The sequence below is a fragment of the Heteronotia binoei genome, chromosome 15 (assembly GCF_032191835.1).
Source record: "Heteronotia binoei isolate CCM8104 ecotype False Entrance Well chromosome 15, APGP_CSIRO_Hbin_v1, whole genome shotgun sequence".
Classification (NCBI taxonomy): domain Eukaryota; kingdom Metazoa; phylum Chordata; class Lepidosauria; order Squamata; family Gekkonidae; genus Heteronotia; species Heteronotia binoei.
The window spans coordinates 17,949,558-17,964,128 of record NC_083237.1 but is presented as its reverse complement, the minus strand read 5'-3'; the positions used below and the strand labels follow the sequence as shown (position 1 = coordinate 17,964,128).

Below are 14,571 nucleotides of genomic sequence, written 5' to 3'. Positions count from 1 at the left end.
TGTGACAGATTCCCCCTGTGGCTGATTTGGATTTGCAAACTAGAAATGAAAAAAAGGAAGGGATTTTGAAGCAGTGGTGCTGCTGACTGGCACAGCTGATTGAAGGACTCAGCTGTGGTTCTGATACGTCCTTTTGGATTGGCAGGTCTCCATTTCACGTGGACTCCCAAAGCCCTTCTCCCTGGAGGGGCTTGCAGCAGCATCTCTCTTGCTTTGTCTGGGGCTTGTTTCCTTCTGGATTTGGGTCCAGATCAAGGCCTTCCATCTCTCTGTCTCCTGTTTGCCCCAGAGGTCGTCGGCAGTGGTGGCTTGGGATGCCAAGTGTGATGTTTTTAATGAGGTCCCTTGAGGAAGATGAGGGAAGGATACCTCTGCTTGTCTTAGAGATGCCAACTCAAGGGTGGAAAATTCCTAGAGATTTGTGGGAGCAGCCTGGGGAGTGGGAGGGACCTCAGTAGGGTAAAATGCCATAATGTCCCCACTCCATATCAACCATTTTTCTCCAGGGGAACATATTTCTATAGTCTTGAAATTTTGAGAGACCTCCAGGTCCTATCTGGAGGTTGGCAGCCCTACAGCTTCCAGAGCACAGATTAGAGAAACTCTAACTTTTAGGAATGGAAGAGTATTTCATAGGCATGTGTGTGGAACAATCCCCCAGATGAATAAGAGAGGAGTAAAATGCCTGTAAAATCCATTGTGGAAAGGCCCAAATCACACAATTGTTTTCTGGAGATTTATTTATTCATTTTTTTGGATTTCTATTCTGCCCTCCCCAAAGCAAGCTCAGGGTAGATCACAACAAACAAAGTCAGTAATTAGGGTTGCCAGCCTCCAGGTGTGGCCTGGAGATCCCCCGCTTATATAACTGATCTCCAGCTGGCAGAGATCAGCTCCCCTGGAGGACGTGGATGCTTTGAAGGGTGGACTCTCTGGCATTGCACCATGCCAAGGCCCCTCCCTTTCCCCTCCTAGCTCCACCCCCAAAGTCTCCAGATATTTTCCAACAGAGACCTGACAACCTGAAAAACATTAAAACAGTAAAATTCAAATGGTAGCAGCAAATCCGAGAAGACCTGTTAGGGTCATGGACATGGAACCAAGGGTGTTTCATTGCTTTGCTTTTTCTTAAGTCATTTACACTCGTTTTCTTGAATTGCCACTGAAAGTGGTTTCACCCCAGAGTTGCTCCTGACTTTACAAGAGCACTTTTGAACAGGAGTTTTCTGCTGGTGGATTCAATCAGAATCAACTCTGAGTGTCTAGGCCTGGATGCTTGGTTCTCTGTGCGTACGCTTCATTGAGACAGTGCATCCATACATGGCCATCTTGTGGCCACAGATAGCAACGTTCCCCCAGGCTTTTGAGTGAGGCAGCAGACGCCTATAGTACTCTGAGTCTGGCCTCACTTGTTGCAGTATTCCACCCTCTATCTGGCCGATTGAGATATCATCAGTTCCAGCTGTTTGCATTATGGCCCAATTAGTTGTCTTTCACCTGCCTCTCTCCTCCAGCTGCAGCCCACTGGTCTCTGCAAAATGCTGCTCCTCAGGGATACAAGACCCTGAGGAATCATATGAGTAGAGGGCGGGTAGGCAGCAAGAAGGGGGAAATTACTGGAAGTTGGCAAGCTAGTCTGGATCCTACCAAGGCCATTAATGAGTTTACCCACCCCCCTCCATTGCCAAAACAGCAGAGGTAGGGGAAAGGAAAGTTGGGTTGCCAATCCCCAGGTGGGGGCAGGAACCCCCCCCCCCCCCCAGTTTGGAGGCCCTCCCCCTGCTTCAGGGTCCTCAGAAAGTGGAGCGGGAAAATGACTTCTGGGCACTTCCATTATTCCCTATGGAGACCAATTCCCGTAGGGTATAATGGAGAATTAATCGGGGGGGGGGGTATCTGGGGCTCTGAAGGGCCTGTTTTTTGAGGTAAAGGCACTTAAAAGGTTTGCAGTCCCTTTAAATGTGATGGCCAGAACTCCCTTTGGAGTTCAGTTGTGCTTATCGCAACCTTGCTCCTGGCTCCACCCCAATATCTCCTGGCTCCACCCCCAAAGTCTCCAAATATTTATTGAATTGGACCTGGCAACCCTAAAGGAAAGATACAGTCACTGATTGACACAAGTGATCAGGGGACTAGACTTCCGGCATATACAGGTCTGTTTTGGATATGTACCTAGAGAGCAGCTTCCACCCTATCATGAGGATCTTCATTGTGTCCCTGCAGGTAAGCTGCGTGTCTATGCAAGATAATATTTTAAAACTGTATGTTCATTTTAAAAGGCATTTTGTTTAAACAGGTCTCCTGCCTGAAATGTTGAAGAGTTACTACTAGAGTTAAATATAACTTTACTCATAGCGTCACCACCTATGACAGCCCTTTAGTGGTAGACTCCACCCCCCCAGTGGCAGCCATTTTGTGGTTGGCTCCACCTCCTTTGGCAGCCATTTTGTGGTTCTGCCTGCCATTCTGTGTCAGGATTCCAAAGACACCTGCAAGTTCTAAAAGGCTGCAGTCTCCCCAGGTTGTGGAAGTGTGGGAAATGTGGCATCACTCATTCGCGGGGTGGGGGGGGGAGAGGATTCTTACCGCTTGCATTTTATCCACTGCACAGACACTGTTTACTCAGCAAACCAGACCAGAAAGCAATCCCTTAAGGCAGGACCTGATCTACATGTTTTTTGAGAGGCAGCAAAATTAAAAAATGGCGCCCCCTTATGGGCCATTCTATCTTATGGTCCCATAGAATACAATGGACTCCATACCCAATTTGGCACACACCCCGCCTCCGTCGGCGCCCGGGGCAAGCATCCCTCTCCGCCCCCCTAGATCCGGCCCTGCCTTAAGGGTAACTGAGTAAAACTTGCCCTGGAATCCTTTCCCTTAAGAGCAAAGTGCCAGCTAATAGTGTGCCTCCCAAAAGAATTAAGTTCTTCTCCCACTGACTCCTTTCCCTCTGATTGGCTGTCACCTGCTTGTAACCTGCACTCTGTAGATATAGCTCCTCCCTTCACCACTGGCATCACGGAGACACATCTTGCTAGAACAGTTCTGTGCCGATGCCTTCAGAAGAAGCTGGTCCAGCAGAGCCCAAGGAGCTTCTGTTGAAACTTTGCAGGTGGGTGGGAATCTAATTGAGAGTACTTTAAACTTCCTGTTCAACAAGCAGGCAGAAGATAGTTCATTCCCATCTTCAAGTTCTCAAAGGGCTGTCCTATACAGGATGGTGTAGAATTGTTTCCTGTGGCCTCAGAAGGTAGGACCAGAACCAAGGGGTTGAAATTAAATCAGAAGAGTTTCCAGCTCAACATGAGGAAGAACTTCCTGACTGTCAGAGCGGTTTCTCTGTGGAACAGTTTTCCTTGGGAGGTGGTGGGCTCTCCTTCCTTGGAGGCTTTTAAACAGAGGCTTGATGGCTGTCTGATGGCAATGAAGATCCTGTGGATTTAGGGGAAGGCATCTGTAAATTTCCTGCATTTTTCAGGGGGTTGGACTAGATGACCCTGGAAGTCCCTTCCAACTTTATGATTCTACTCAAAGACAGCTTTAACACTCACTCATATGTTAGCACTCCACTGTGCTCCCAGCTGCACTTACTGCCCAGTGCTACTGGAGGAACAGCAGTGGGAAAGCTCACAAGTGGGGCAGGTGAAGGACCCACAGGCAGGTGAGAGGCAGGTAAGGTAGGGCAAAGGGAAGAAGGACATGTATGGGGGACTTGATACAGGTGCAGAAGGGGACAGGGGCCCTGGGCCTGGAACTGGCCCTGCCTACTGTCACATCTCTGCAACAGTTCAGAGGGCATGTTGAAGAATCTCTGCAGCACTTTTCTGCAGGGATTTGCAACCTTACCTGGACCTTCCTGTTCTTTTCTACCTTTTCAACCTTACCTAGGCCTTCACATTCCTTGGGTACGGTTGGCCATTTCTTGTGGTGTTTCTATGCCAGGATGGGGTCCTTTTAGGCAGATGGAACAATGGCATACCAAGCCAAGGATACTGTGGAGAATGCTCCGCATATTGTGACAGCGCATCATCATATATCCTCTGTTTGAACCCCATTTTGAGATGAAAGTCATTAGGATCAAGGAGCGTGGAATTGCAACAGATTGGGAGGGGATAGCTTTACTCTTGTCAGAGCGTTTCAAATAATAGGGGGAGCAGTTGTGACTCAGTGGTATAGTAGAAGAAGAAGATATTGAATTTATATCCTGCCCTCTACTCTGACTCTCAGAATCTCAGAGCAGCTCACAATCTCCTTTACCTTCCTCCCCCACAACAGACACCCTGTGAGCTGAGAGAGCGCTCACAGAAGCTGCCCTTTCAAGGACAAATCCTATGAGAGCTGTGGCTGACCCAAGGCCATTCCAGCAGCTGCAAGTGGAGGAGTGGGGAATCAAACCCAGTCGTCTCAGATAAGAGTCCACACACTTAACCACTACACCAGGCTGGCTGTCAGTATCTATTTGGCATGCACAGGGTCCCAGGTTCAGTCCCCATCATCTTCAGATTATAAGATCTAGCAATAGGTGATGGGGAGGGACGGTGGCTCAGTGGCAGAGCATCTGCTTGGGAAGCAGAAGGTCCTAGGTTCAATCCCCGGCATCTCCAAAAAAGGGTCCAGGCAAATAGGTGTGAAAACCTCAGCTTGAGACCCTGGAGAGCCACTGCCAGTCTGAGAAGACAATACTGACTTTGATGGACCAAGGGTCTGATTCAGTATAAGGCAGCTTCATATGTTCATATGTTCAGAGGGGAAAGACCTTTGCCTGAAACCCTGAAAAGCCGCCGATGGTCTGAGCAGACAATACTGTGCTTCATGTACCAATGGTCCGCTTCAATGTAATGCAACTTCATGTGGATGTGGAACAGCCTTCACAACCCTTCAGCTGAAGGAAAGTGCCTGGGACAGGTTCACCCGGGGAATTCTTCCACACAACTCCAAACCAGTTCCTCAAACAAATTCAATTTTTAATTTTTTTTAAACCAGAAAGCTGCCTCCAACACTCTAATGAAGCCATTGATGGCCAGAGCTTGCAGCATAATATCTAGAATTGGGTTTTACTGTTCAAAGTTGGCCTGCAGTAGAACAGCGGGATTTGAATAGTATCTCAGAGACCAACACAATTTTGGGGGTATCAGCTTTTGAGAGTCAGAGCATTGTCAGGTAAGAATTTGATTCTCAAAATCTGCATCAGCTTCTTCCTTGACTCTAGCTTTCATAGTTCCAACTGCTTCATATACACTGTATTCTAATAAATCTTATTACATGGCAGCTTCAAGACAAGGCTGAGGCTCAGCAGGGGGGGAAATTGTTCAATTTAGTTCTATTCTATTTGCAGGATTTATTAGGAAATGCCCAGGTATTTCTAAGGACAGAGAAGTGTATTCTGGGTGATGAACAATTTCTTGAAGAAATGAATTATGTTGCTTCTGAAGATAAAATTTTGGGTGGGAGCAGCATCTACAAGGAAGTAACACTCAACCAAAGCTGCAAGGAATTGGGGTGGATGTGGCTCATGACCATTTCCTTTCTCTTTCCCCAGTCTTCTCAGAGATAGTCAAGAAGCGAATGGCGTGGGGAAACAAGACTGTGGTGACTGAGTTTGTCCTCCTTGGATTCTCCTCATCCTGGGAAGCCCGTCTCCTCTTATTTATGCTCTTCCTTTTCCTCTACACAGCCACCCTCTTTAGCAACCTTCTTATTTTACTGGCCATTTCCCAGGACCGCCATCTTCTCCGTTCACCCATGTTCATTTTGCTGGGTCACTTGGCCTTCCTGGACCTCTTCCTGTCCTCCTTCGCCACACCCAGAGCCCTCTTTGACTTCCTCACCCAACGTCAGACCATCTCCTTCCAAGGCTGCATGGCCCAGATCTTCCTCCTCCATCTGTTTGGAGGCACTGAGATGTTTCTTCTCATGGCTATGGCCTACGACCGCTATGTGGCCATCTGCCATCCACTCCACTATGCCTCACTCATGAGTCAATGCCATTGTGTGGGGCTTGTGCTGGCCTCCTGGGCTGGAGGGCTCCTCCACACCAGTGTGCAGTTGGCTTTCACCATTAATGTCTCCTTCTGTGGACCCAACCACCTGGACAGCTTCTTCTGTGACATCCCCTTGGTCATCAAGTTGGCCTGCACTGACATCTATCTCCTGGAGATCATGATGGTGACCAACAGTGGTATCCTCTCAGTGGTTGGGTTCATCACTTTGTTCGTCTCCTATGGACTCATTCTCTCAGCCATCCATTCCAGAGCTCCTTCTGAAGGGACTTCCAAGGCCATCTCCACGTGCACTTCTCACCTCATCGTGGTCACCATGTACTTTGGGCCTTGTGTATTTATTTACCTGCGTCCAAAGACCCGCTTCACAATTGATAAAGTGTTGTCCGTCTTCTACACAGCTATCACTCCCTTGCTCAACCCAGCCATCTATGCTTTGAAAAACAAGGAGATGAAATCTGCCATGGGGAAGTTGTTGGGAAGATATTCTGCGAAGGTTTCCAGTCAGATTCCAGTCATTTCAGCAGCAGTGGTCACCTCTTGGAGATGCAAGAGAAGCAGCCGTAAGGGTGGGCCAGGTGTTCATTCAGCATCACAGTTACCAATTGCATAATGTATACTGCTGCTTATTTACCGGAGAGTGCATGGGTTGTACCATCAGCTTGAACTCAGCAAAAATATCATGGTTGTTACTGTTTTATTTTCGTGGACTCGGTTTCCATCAGGTATGGCTCCACCAGTTCAAAGACTTTTAAAAAGCTGTTGTACTTTCTTAGAAAATTATATTCTTCTTTTATATGTCTTTGATAACATTTAACCTCCCAAGCTTTTATGGCTTAGACGCTGATGAGAAACACACAGCCAGGGGTGCCATTGAGATGAAGTCCAGCACGATGTCCCAGTTATGAGGGAAAGGTTTTCTCCATTGTTGCCCTCAGGGCTTGAATTCAGCAGGAGCTCACAGGAGCACAGCTTCTGAACCTCCAGCCAGGGTCTGCATGCTGCGGGGAGTTCTCTCCCTGCTGCACACAGATCTCAGGGCATATGCGCATGAGATATGCTACTGATCTCTTGCACCTTTTTTTCTACAAAACATCCCCTGATTGCCCTCTTGTTTCGATCTGCTGCTTATTTACCGGAGAGTGCATGGGTTGTACCATCAGCTTGAACTCAGCAAAAATATCATGGTTGTTACTGTTTTATTTTCGTGGACTCGGTTTCCATCAGGTATGGCTCCACCAGTTCAAAGACTTATGGAATAATGTAGATGCATTGAGAAGTCTTGTGAACTTAGCTGTGTAATTTTAGATTGGAGGGAAGGCAGCATGGGATCTTGGAAGCTAAGTCTTGTCAGATCTTGGAAGCTAAGCAGTGCCACTACATTGATGGGAGGCCCTCAAGGAAGGCTCTGCAGATGAAGGCAAATCACTTCTGCTTCTCACTCACCTTGAAAGCCCCTTGCTGTGGTCACCATAAGTTGGTTGCAACTTAACAACCAAAGAGTACACACATAATTTTAAACTGGTACGGTATCCTTAACTTTCTGGCATAAAATGATACAAAGAATAGCAGTCTTAATAAACAGTCTTACCTACTGCTTGTTAATTGGACACCGGATGTGAAGTTCACAATAGATCCTATAAATTCCCATGTTTTTAAATACACATTTTAATTTTGGTTTCCGCACCGTAAAATGTAAGTTGTGTGCTTTTCAGCTGAATTAAGTAGACAGGACTTTTAAAAAGCTGTTGTACTTTCTTAGAAAATTATATTCTCCTTTTATATGTCTTTGATAACATTTAACCTCCCAAGCTAAGCCATTCCAGGTTCCAAATGACAAACCATCTCATTTGTATATCTTGCCAATTTTTTTTACTATTGCCAGTGGGCACCATGACTTGAAATCCCTTGTTAGGTGAAACCAAAACGTTTGGTATGGGATAACCCTAGTGTGTTGTTGGGATTAGAGTGCTAGATTTGAATATGGGAGAACTGGGTTTGAATTTCTGCTTGGGTCACGATGTTCAGTAGGATGACCTGAATGGCCCAGCATCATCAGCTCTCAGAATCTAAGCAGGGTCACCTCTGGTTACTACTTGGATAGGAGACAACTAAGGAAGGCCAGGGTTGCTACACAGAAGAAGACAAGGTCAAACCACATCTGTTAATCTTTTGACTTGAAAACCCCATGGGGTCACCATAAGTCCGTCATGACTTTTTTTAATGCCATTTTTTTAAAATTGTAATACAATAAATACATTCTCCAATCAAATAAACACATTATGGGTAAGCACGAACCGAAACACAGAATTGTAAGATAAGTGACTAAGATAATAATCAGATTACAATTGCAGCAGATCTATGGGATACACGACTTGGAACATTCCCCATTAAAATCATATAATTTAACAAGGGCAGCCAAATCGCTGGAAAGTCAGCAATTCCTCTATATTGATTATGGTACAAAATCTTTTCCATAACAAAAAATTTCCAGATATTATCAAACCATAAAGAAATTGATAGTGCTAGTAAAAATTCAATTAAAAATTTTGTTGAATGGCAGATTCAAAAGTGGTTTACTAAAGTAGATATGAATGAAGGGAAAGATAACTTGAGATGCGGTGATTAACTGGGAGAAGGACTTGAGGAACTGGCTACTCTCCCAGTTATGGCCTCTTTGCATGAAGATCAGCACAGTGGCTGATCTTGTAGATGTCAGATCAACCAGATCCCTCTTCTTCTGCCAGCCCATCTCTGAAAGTATCTTTAGACAACCTTTATTTTGCTAATTCTGTGGATCAGTTTGTACCAGACAGGAATCTGGATCAAGGCTTGCTTGCTTTCTGCCTCTCTACTGCCCCCAGAGGTTGTGTGCATTGATGGTAAGAATCAGTTTTAACTTTTTAATGAGGTCCCTTGAGAAAGCTGGCAGTTGGGTATCTTTTTCTACGTGTGCTGTGGCCCTTACTATGGCAGCTTCTACAGCTGATGAAGAAGATCCAAAGAGACTATAACTATGAGGGGAAGAACCTTTAAGACCAACCAAGTTTTATTCGGAACGTAAGCTTTTGTGTGCTCTCTAAGGAATGCTTTTCTTGGTCCTTTCCTCCTAATTACATAAATGACGGATTTCTTTCTATGCATGCTCATAAAACACCCATGCGTACCACCCCTTCCCAAAACAGTGAACTGTTATTTGTACCCACGTCTTTTCCCTATGATTGGTTCTCATCTCCCTTCAGCCTGCATTCTGAGCAGATATATGTCCTCCACATCACACTTCTATATAGAAGATGTGTCCAGATGCAATCCTTTAATATTGATGCTAAGGTGGACTTCAGAAGAACCTGGTCTCAGAGCTCCTTTTGAGGTTTAACAGGTGGGTAAGAATCCGGTTGCGTCTTAAATTTTGCCAACAAGCAAACAGGAGGTAGTTCATTTCTCCTATTTCCAAACAGATCTCATTTTTTAAAAGGGATTGTGAGAAGTATGACAATCTGTAGTCTCTCCCGAGAAGATCTCTCTGTTTTCTATCAAACTACCTATCTTTCCTTTCCATCCCTGGATGTATCGTCCCACAAGGCTATCCCATATGGCATTCCTGTGGGAGGATATGAAATTTGGAGCAGTTGGGTCACTGCTGGACATACTCAAGGATACTTAAGGAATTGTTCTAGATTATGTGGCTGTTCGTCCACCCACACCATTCCTGCACTTGCAGCTGCTGGAATGGCCTTGGGTCAGCCATAGCTTTCATAGGAGTTGTCCTTGAAAGGGCAACTGCAGGGAGAGCTCTCTCAGCCTTACCCACCTCACAAGGTGTCTGTTGTGGGGGAAGAAGGTAAAGGAGGTTATAAGCAGCTCTGAGATTCAGAGTGAAGGGTGGGATATAAATCCAATATCATCTTCTTCTTCTTCACTTGATCAGCATCTTGAGATGCAATTGGGGAAATGGTAGCAGAACATCCTAAGTATGCTCTGACTGGAAGGAACATATAAACATATGAAGCTGCCTTATGGTGAATCAGACCCTCGGTGCATCAAAGTCAGTATTGTCTACTCAGACTGGCAGAGGCTCTCCAGGGTTTCAAGCTGAGGTTTTTCACGCCTACTTGCCTGGACCCTTTTTAGTTGGAGATGCCAGGGACTGAACTTGGGACCTTCTGCTTACCAAGCAGTTGCTCTACCACTGAGCCACCATCCCTCCCCAAAGAGCACTTTAACACTTGCCAACAGACATGGTAAGTGAGTTGAGAAAATGCCTACAAATCAATATGCGGATGTGCCAAGATTTAAGTTACCAAATGTTGCATTTGAGAGATCCAGATAAAATCTACTTATGAAACTTATGCAATAAAATAAGCAGAGCTGCAGCCCACCCAGGACTTGGGTCAAAACACAGCCTCCTCCATTCCTCTCTCCCCAAATACTATGGCAGGGGTGACCAAACTGTGGCTTAGGAGCCACATGTGGCTCTTTCACACATATTGTGTGGCTCTCAAAGCCCCTGTCACCCCGTCGGCTGGCTTGGAGAAGGCATTTGTCTCTTTAATTCACTTTGCCAAGCCAAGCCAACTGGCCGCTTGGAGAATGCATTTAAAGTTAAAGTTGCTTTCTTTCCACCTCTCAGTTTCCCCATCTATTTGCCTGTCTGCCTTCCCTCCTTCCTATCTTGCAGCTCTCAGACATCCGGCATTCATGTCTTGTGGCTCTCAAGCATCTGATGTTTATTCTATGTGGCTCTTAGGTTAAGCAAGTTTGGCCACCTCTGTACTATGGCATATTTAACCGTTTCATTCAAGTCCAGGATCACCTTAGAAATTAACAAGTGTTTCAGGGTATATGCTTCTGAGAATAAAATCTTCCATTGTTAGGTTCTCAGATGCTCATACCCTGAAATTCTTATGGGTCTCTGATGTGCTACTGGACTCAAATATACTGCTTCCCTTGCAGACCAACAAGGCTACCCTCCAAAACTATCTTCATGATATATTTAGGTACGTGGAATATTGACATGATGAAAGCATTACATTGTTTGATATGTAGTTTAAGGGAAATAAACGAATTAATAACCCTGAATATTCACTCACTAGATTGGCACTAGATAGGATCCTTCACTTTGGAACAAATAAGATATCAGATGAACATCAGCTGAAGTTTGAGATGCTCTGATACGCATTTCAGCCCACATACAGCTCCAGGTAGGAAGTGCTGTGGTGAGAGTGAATGTTTTATACTCAGAAGGATCATAATAAAAAGAGAAACTTGACATCCAGTGTTGGGTTAGGTTGTGGCTATCTAATTTATCTTTCTGCCTTCCAGCAGTTTCCAGTCAGATACTTTGGAAGGGGTTCTCTGAGAGCTAGTATGGTGTAGTGGTTAAGAGCGGTGGACTCTAATCTGGAGAAGTTGGTTTGATTCCCCCACTTTTCCACATGAACCCTGTTGGGTGACCTTGGGCCAGTCAAAGTTCTCTCAGAGCTCTCTCAGCCCCACCTAGCTCACAGAGTGCCTGCTGTGGGGAAAGAAAGGAATTGTAAGCCACTTCAAAGGGTATAAAACCAAATCTTCTTCTGCTGCTTTTTCTGCTTCTGCTTCTGCTTTTACTTCTTCTTCTTCTGCTGCTGCTTCTTCTGCTTTTGCTTCTTCTGCTGCTGCTGCTCCTCCTCCTCCTCCATTAGCATTTGTCCTGTTGTAACTTATACGCATTTAGTTCTTAGTACTTTATTGAAGGGGTGCTGGAGTAGACCCAATGGCACAGACCTTGGATGTACCTCTCAAATTAGGCAGCACCAACTCTCACTATCAGGACTTGACTAGGAAGGTGTAATCCACTGTGGTGGTGGGTGTTGCCTACCATGGGTATAGGGCAGGGGTGGCCAACAGTAGCTCTCCAGATGTTTTTTGCCTACAACTCTTCAGATGTATTAAATTGAGACTGTGGGAATTGGAGGAAATGAAATTACAGCCAACTGACCCTTATATTTGCTCTCCAGCTTCCTTAGGACTCTATGCTTTCTGTGGCAAAAAGCCCAATTATCTATCAGACTTAACCACTCCAAGTCATCGCAGGGCATTTATGTTGGCTAGACTAAACGCGTTTCCCTCCAAAGTTTTACAAGGGAGATATCAGCGAGTCCCTTTAGCCGACAGACTTTGCTCCTGTGGAGCGAATACTCCTGACTCAATACCATAACCTCCACAAAGATTTATTTGGCAAGCTTTCTTTTCCCCCTGATTTGTCTATTCTACCACCCTGTTATTATCTACTGAGTGATACTGAGGGGGTGGTTAGTGAGGCTGTGCCAAAATTTCTGGCTGACATCCTTAAATTTAATTCTGACCATGTTTGAATGCATCTGTAAGCTCGGTTTCATTTTGATTTTATCTCCAATGTTTAAATTTTTATATTCCGTGTATTTTTATCTGAATCTATTATGCCATTAAAGGTTTGGTATGGTATGGCCTACAGCTCCCATCAGCCCCAGCCATTGGCCATGCTGGCTGGGGCTGATGGGAGTTGTAGGCAAAAAACATCTGGAGAGCTATCATTGGCCACCCCTGCTCTAGGGCAAGAGTTGCATTCTGTGCTGGATGGTGGCTCAGAGATGAGAAGAATGGGACAGGAAATTCCATAGGAGGAGACATCTGTGCCCGCATTTACTTCCAAGGCTGACAGCATCTGGAGATGGCTTTATTTTATTTATTTATGTTATTAGATTTACATCCAGCCCTCCCCGCCAAAGGCAGGCTCAGGGTGGCTCACAGGCCAGTTGGCAATATAAAAACATCAATGATAAAACAGAAGCATCTAATAACACAAAACAATAAAACATAAAAATTACAGTTGGTGCTTTGAGGTTCAGGGTGGTGTTTGGATACAGAGAATGGGCAGAAGTGCAGAAATACTGGAGTAACATCTGCTCGCCGATTTACACTTTGCTTTTGCAAATCCATCTCTCTAGCTGACCTGCCTTCTAGGCAGAGCTGGCTCTGCCCCTGGCATCCTACAGCTCCCAAACATGCCACAATGTGAAAGGTGAAGGCCAACATTATTGGTAATGGTGATAGCAAATTGGGCAAAGCAAAAGCACTTCCATGTGTGGTTGGACCCTAAGCCTGTGTCATTCGTTACTATTTTTTTCTTCTTTCCCCAGTTTTCTCAGTGAGAGGTAAGAAGTGAATGGCGTGGGGAAACAGGACCACAGTGACTGAGTTTGTCCTCCTTGGCCTCTCCCCATCTTGGGAAGCCCACCTCCTCTTATTTGTGTTCTTCGTTGTCCTCTATGTGGCCACACTCTTCATCAACCTTCTCATCATCTTGGCAATTTCCCAGAATCAACATCTTCTCAGTTCACCCATGTTCTTTCTTCTGGGTCACATGGCTTTCCTGGACCTCCTCATGTCCTCCTTTGCCATCCCCTGGGCCCTCTTTGACTTCCTAGTTAAGCATCAGACCATCTCCTTTCAAGGCTGCATGGCACAGATCTTCTTCCTCCACCTGTTTGGAGGCAGTGAGATGATCCTACTCATGACTATGGCCTATGACTGCTATATGGCCATCTGCCATCCGCCCCACTATGCCTCACTCATGAGTCAACGCCATTGTGTGGGGCTTTTGCTGGCCTCCTGGGCTGGAGGGCTCCTCCACACCAGTGTGCAGTTGAGCTTCACCATTAATGTCCCCTTCTGTGGGCCCAACCATCTGGACAGCTTCTTCTGTGACATCCCCTTGGTCATCAAGTTGGCCTGTGTTGACGTCTATCCCCTGGAGATCATGATGGTGACCAACAGTGGTATCATCTCTCTGGTTGGGTTCATTACTTTGTTCATCTCCTATGGACTCATTCTCTCAGCAATCCGTTCCAGAGCTCTTTCTGAAGGGAATTCCAAGGCCATCTCCACCTGCACTTCTCACCTCATTGTGGTCACCATGTACTTTGGGCCCTGTATATTTATTTACCTGCATCCATTCACCAGGTTCGCAAATGATAAAGCATTCTCAGTCTTCTCCATCACCATCACCCCATTGCTAAACCCAGCTGTCTATACTCCAAAGAGCAAAGAAATGAAATCTGCCACGGGGAAGTTGCTGGCCAGACATTCCATGCAGGTCTCTGCTCAGGTTCCTACTATTCCAGCAGGAAGGGTGATGTCCTCTCGACACCAGAGGAACAGATTTCCAGGTGGGCCAGGCCTTCAACTGACATCACAGCTGCCAGTTGTCTAACATGGACACTGCACAGCTGAGGGCCTCATGAGAAATACACAGCCAGGACAACAGGTCATATGAAGTCCAGCATGGCTTTCCAGCTAAGGAGGAAAAGATTTGCTCCAGTACTGCCCTCCTGTTTAGATCTTCTGCTTATATACTGGGCATTGCAGTCCTTGGCATGTGCTGAATGGCAAAGGCCAGCTGTGATTATGTATTGTGCAATGGAATTGGCCTGACGTCTTGCTCAGCCTTGCAGCAGAGCTTAGCCCTGGAAGAACAGTAAAGCCTCTGTCTGTCTTGAACTCTTTTGGAGATTTCTTAGAATCATAGAGTTGGAAGGGACCTCCAGGGTCA

At 45.8% G+C, this 14,571-nt stretch overlaps 2 protein-coding genes across 2 annotated transcripts; both read left to right on the top strand.

Moving 5' to 3' along the window:
• The first annotated feature begins 5,568 nt into the window (after positions 1–5,568).
• Positions 5,569–6,615, top strand: LOC132583229 (olfactory receptor 4K3-like). The gene has a single exon (XM_060254898.1). It carries the CDS (start codon positions 5,569–5,571, stop codon positions 6,613–6,615), a length of 1,047 nt encoding a protein of 348 aa, XP_060110881.1.
• A 6,570-nt stretch (positions 6,616–13,185) lies between these two features.
• LOC132583228 (olfactory receptor 4K3-like) lies at positions 13,186–14,232 on the top strand. The gene has a single exon (XM_060254897.1). The coding sequence runs from the start codon at positions 13,186–13,188 to the stop codon at positions 14,230–14,232; it is 1,047 nt and encodes a 348-aa protein (XP_060110880.1).
• The last annotated feature ends 339 nt before the right edge of the window (positions 14,233–14,571 follow it).

What these genes read in the sequence shown, in the direction of transcription:
- LOC132583229 (XM_060254898.1), top strand. Translation starts at nt 5,569, where the DNA reads ATGGCGTGGGGAAACAAGACTGTGGTGACTGAGTTTGTCCTCCTTGGA.
- LOC132583228 (XM_060254897.1), top strand. Translation starts at nt 13,186, where the DNA reads ATGGCGTGGGGAAACAGGACCACAGTGACTGAGTTTGTCCTCCTTGGC.